Raw genomic sequence first — 5,000 nt, forward strand, 5'->3', positions numbered from 1 at the left:
GAGCCTTGACGCCTTCGTGTTTTCACTGGAGACACACACAGCGGGACCTGGGTTAGGTTGAAGACGCTGGCTGAATTAGAACACCATCCTCTCTCTGGGACACGCTGGCAGAGGTCGGCTCTTGTTTGTTTTGTTTTCGTCAAGGAGGGGGTGTAGCAGGGTTCACACGGGTACTGAAGGGACACCCCACCGTTGCAGCGGTGTCCCGTGCCAACACAGAGACACGAGGTGGGGGGGGGTAAGTTACCTTCTGATCTGTTGCGGGGGAAAAGACCACCTTCCACCTCTCATTGTGAGTCTTTAATCAGGTAATGCTGCGTGTAAATCCCTTGACCTGAAGATGATGTGCTTATGGACTGAATATTAGACACGGCAGACTCAGACTGTACAGAGCTGTTGTGTTGTGCTAGTTTTTTCTTAAATTAAACCTCATTTTAGCCTTACTCAGCAGAGGCTGTTTGAGTCAGATGGATTTGTTCTAGAAGTGACAGTGTGTTTACTGATGGTGGGAACAGCTATTAGAAAAGTTTTCGTCGGTGTGGCTTGCTCCACTGTGTCTTCGCCTCTGTGGGATGTACTCGGGTGGGTTTCCCGGCTGAGAGAGGTGTGGGGGGATTTTGAGTGTGGTTATGCTGTTTTTACAGCAAACATTAAGCTGTCGTCTGAGCAGGCTGTTGGAAGAAAGGATATGTTGTGTGAGAGGAGGTGAGAGTAGAGTGCTGCTTAGATTAGCTAGTTGGCACTGAGAGATTATCCGGTTGCTTGTGGAGTGTGCAGGGCTGTAAGCAGGATCTGTGGTCTGCAGGCTGAGTGGGCTGCACCACTAATGGACCAGAACACCCAGGGCATTGATGCAGGATTAGGGACTGAAATTCCACTGCCCTCTGAGGGAACAGGGGAGGAAACGCAGCCATGAGTGTGGTTGAGGTGGTGTGTTTGTGCGCGTGTGTGTGTGTGTGTGTGTGCGTGCGTGCGTGCGTGCGTGCGAGCGTGTGTGTGTTGAGTGGTGGGCAGGGGTGTAAATGGGGCTGTAGTTTTGATGGCTTGATTTGTCAGACTGTACTGTTGGAATAAAGTGGTTGAATTTCTGTTTTCCCCAGTGTAGAGACCTTTCCTGTTGTGTTTCTACTACAAACACGGCTGTGGTATTCTGGAAAACGAGGATGTGGGGGCTTGTGGGTATTGCTGTTTTGATAAGCTGAGTAAAGGTTTTGCTGAGAAAGGTGTCTTCATTGTTTCATTGTGCCACTTTCTGGAGGCCGATTTAGTTTCCATGCCCTGATTATGTACTCACAATATGGCCATGTTGTTGGAAACTAAACCAGCACTGTCTCACAGCCACTGTCGCACTGCGTCAGACTTGATCAGATCTCATATCTGTCTCACAGCTACCTGTAGTCTCATACCTGCATCTCATACTCTCTCTTAGTTTCACAATACGAGACAAATACTGTTGAGAAGATATTGCCCCTGGCCCTACTGTAGGTTTGCCGTTCACACAGACCGTGGTTGCCATTACTGTAACACCTAGAGACCTCTCTCTATCTGAGCTGTGGAAGGTCAGAGGGTTTAAAGACTCTGACTGAACAGAGGAATGTGCAGAACGGATTCCTGCCAGTTCTGGCATATACTTTCTTCTCAGTTAAATATGAGCAAATTGGCTTTGAACAGTCATATATTTACCCACCAAGCAGGTCTACTCTAACTTATTGTTTATAATGTGCATGGGGGTATATTTAAGCATTAAGGCCTGAGGGGGTGTGGTATATGGCCAATATACCACGGCTAAGGGCTGTTCTTAAGCATGACGCAACGCAGAGTGCCTGGACACAGCCCTTAGCCCTGGTATATTGGCCATATACCACAAACCCCCGAGGTGCCTTATTGCTATTATAAACTGGTTACCAACATAATTAGCAGTAAAAATGTATATTTTGTCATATTTGTGGTATACCACGGCTTTCAGCATTCAGGGCTTGAACCACCCAGTTTATAATACATTTTTGTTCCCGATTTTTGGTGTCTTTGAATGTGTTTTATGTGTAAATATTTGTTTTTTTATTCACCCCAAAATCTTCCTCTCTTCTGTTCCAGGGACACAGGTCAAAGATGGCAGCCTGCTCCAGGGTCGAAGGCAGCCATGTTAGTGAAGGTGAACAGCATTGGCAGGAACCAGTCTGTGGTGCCCGCTAGCGCCCTGCACCTCCTCCACCACAACAACATCAGCCCTGGAAGCCCTGCTGTGTACCAGGTCCACTCCGACAGACCCAGCCCTGCAGGCAAGATGGCTGCCCCCGTGGACCCCAAGCAAGCCATCCACCTGAAGAAGAGAGACAATAGTAACTTCTGCCTGGTGATGCCCTCCACTGGCAGCAAGGTCTATCAGACCCCCCAGAGGTCTCAGGCTTGCACCCCCAGGCCCTCCTCGCCCCAGTACGGTGCCACTCCTCCCATCTATGATGAACCCCCCATGGATCCACCTATCTATGATGAACCCCCCATGGAGGTGGAGGGGGCCCACCTCCTGAACAGGCCCTTCACACCCTCCACCAGCCTACAGAGGGTCCGCCAGCCCCAATCCCACCCCCAGAACCAACCCCAGCAGCAGCCCAAGCTTCTCCAATACCCAGCCTCTCACCTGAGCTCCAAACACAAGAGAAACCCCTCCGCCACGGATTACAGCCCCGCTGGACGGGAGTGCATCAAACACATGGTCAACGTGGAACCTGCCACCTGCAAACAGAGCCCCTTATCCCATCCTATCCAGACAGAGCAGGGCCCTGCCTCAGAGCCTGACCTGCCCCCCTCTCCATCCCCTTCCCCAGCCCCAGGCGCGACCCAGCCCAGGCCCAAGGAGGTGAGTCTAGAGAAGAAGCAGTCGTGGCGTCTCCTGGAGTCCAGCGCGAGGAAGAACATGGAGGCCCGACACAGCCGACAGAACAGCCTGGCCTCCCAAGAGTACCCGGCGCCGGCGGCCGTCACCTACCAGGACTCAGGCTACTCTACGGGGCCCTCGCCCAGCCTGAGGAGGAAGAACCGCAGGAGAGCCCTGGGCGGAGGGGCTGGGGGTGCAGTGCAGGGCCGGCCAGGCTCGGTGGGCAGCACTGGGGAGCTCAGTGCCCTGAATGAGAAGCTGATGGCAGAGATGCGGGCAGTGGTGAGTCGCTCAAACACCCTGCGTGGCAGCAAGGCCAGCCTGGACACAGAGATGTCTGAGGGATCTGTACCACGGGCCCGTTCCCCCTTGAACTCCCTAAAGAAGCACGGGGGCCGCAGCGCCTCTCGGGAGGACATCAGTGCCAGTAACCGCTCTCTGTACCGGGCCGGGAGCGGGAGTAACCACGGCGACGTGCCCCTCTCGCCCCTGGTGTCAGACGGCATGGTGCGTCAGAAACGGACCTATGAGAAGGTGGACACTCTGGAGAAAAGCATCACCAGCCAGAACAGCCTGTCCTCCCCAGAGCCCCCCGTGTCCCCCTCCCAGGTACGGTACAGCCCTCCTCTCAACACTGTGTACTGAAGGTGTTCGTGACTGTTGTACTTGCCTTATCTGTGTCTTAGCATTCAGACCTCTTTGTGTATACACAGTAGAAGACAGAAGGGGCCTGTTCCTCTGGCATGTGTGTAGTTGAGTGGGGATATGTTGACATGTTAGTGTATGTGCCAGGCGCCTGCTGAGTTCCAGGGCCTCTCCAGCCTGCTGTGTTGTGTATAGAACAGTGTGGTGACATATGAAAGGGCAGTCTGTGTGAGGCTGAAAGGGTGGGTCTGCTCTGTACTCTCTCTGTCTCATGTGACGGGGCGTGGGCTGATTATCCTCGTTAGCTGCGTAACTGCAGGTCAGCTGGAATGTCTGCCATCCTTGCCCTCTATCTCTCTTTAATACTGGAGATAGATTGTGGCTTCCATCAATGTAATTGTCTGCATCATTTCTAATCCCCCATGTATTTTTTGGTAAATACATACTGTATATAAAATATATATTTTAAAATATATGTTCCTTTATTATTTTCCACTAACTCTACCACCCCTTCCCTAATTGGAGTAAACTAACAGACAACAACACTTAGGCTTCTACTTCCAGTTTATACATACTACAGTTGAAGTCAGAAGTTTACATACATTTAAACTCAGTTTTTCACAATTCCTGACATTTAATTCTGGTAAAAATCCGCTGTTTTAGGATCAACACTTAATTTAAGAATGTGAAATGTCAGAATAATAGTAGAGAGAATGATTTATTTCAGCTTTTATTTGTTTCATCACATTCCCAGTGGGTCAGAAGTTTACATACACTCAATTAGTATTTGGTAGCAATGCCTTTAAATTGTTTAACTTGGGTCAAATGTTTTGGGTAGCCTTCCACAAGCTTCCCACAATAAGTTGGGTGAATTTTGGCCCATTCTTCCGGACAGAGCTGGTGTAAATGAGTCAGGTTTGTAGGCCTCCTTGCTCGCACACACTTTTTCAGTTCTGTCCACAATTTTCTATAGGATTGAGATCAGGTCTTTGTGATGGCCACTCCAATACCTTGACTTTGTTGTCCTTGAGCCATTTTGCCACAACTTTGGAAGTATGCTTGGGGTCATTGTCTATTTGGAAGACCCATTTGCGACCAAGTTTTAACTTCCTGACTGATGTCTTGAGATGTTGCTTCAATATATCCACATAATTTTCCTGCCTCATGATGCCATCTATTTTGTGAAGTGCACCAGTCCCTCCTGCAGCAAAGCACCCCCACAACATGATGCTGCCACCCCCGTACTTCACGGTTTGGATGGTGCTCTTCGGCTTGCAAGACTCTACCTTTTTCCTCCAAACATAACAATGGTCATTATGGCCAAACAGTTCTATTTTTGTTTCATCAGACCAGAGGACATTCAAAGTACGATCTTTGTCCCCATGTGCAGTTGCAAACCGTAGTCTGGCTTTTTTTATGGCGGTTTTGTTTGGAGCAGTGACTTCTTCCTTGCTGAGCGGCCTTTCAAGTTATGTTGATA

The 5,000-nt window shown here is 50.0% G+C and overlaps 1 protein-coding gene across 1 annotated transcript in view; it reads left to right on the forward strand.

The window, feature by feature from the left end:
- Nucleotides 1-5,000, forward strand: part of LOC129830086 (rho GTPase-activating protein 39-like) — a 91,116-nt gene that overhangs the window by 61,056 nt on the left and 25,060 nt on the right. The window contains exon 3 of the mRNA XM_055892295.1: nt 2,095-3,484. Within this exon, the coding sequence (XP_055748270.1) occupies nt 2,095-3,484 (1,390 nt within the window). The remainder of the gene's footprint in view (nt 1-2,094; nt 3,485-5,000) is intronic.

This window comes from Salvelinus fontinalis, chromosome 31 (assembly GCF_029448725.1).
Source record: "Salvelinus fontinalis isolate EN_2023a chromosome 31, ASM2944872v1, whole genome shotgun sequence".
Taxonomy (NCBI): domain Eukaryota; kingdom Metazoa; phylum Chordata; class Actinopteri; order Salmoniformes; family Salmonidae; genus Salvelinus; species Salvelinus fontinalis.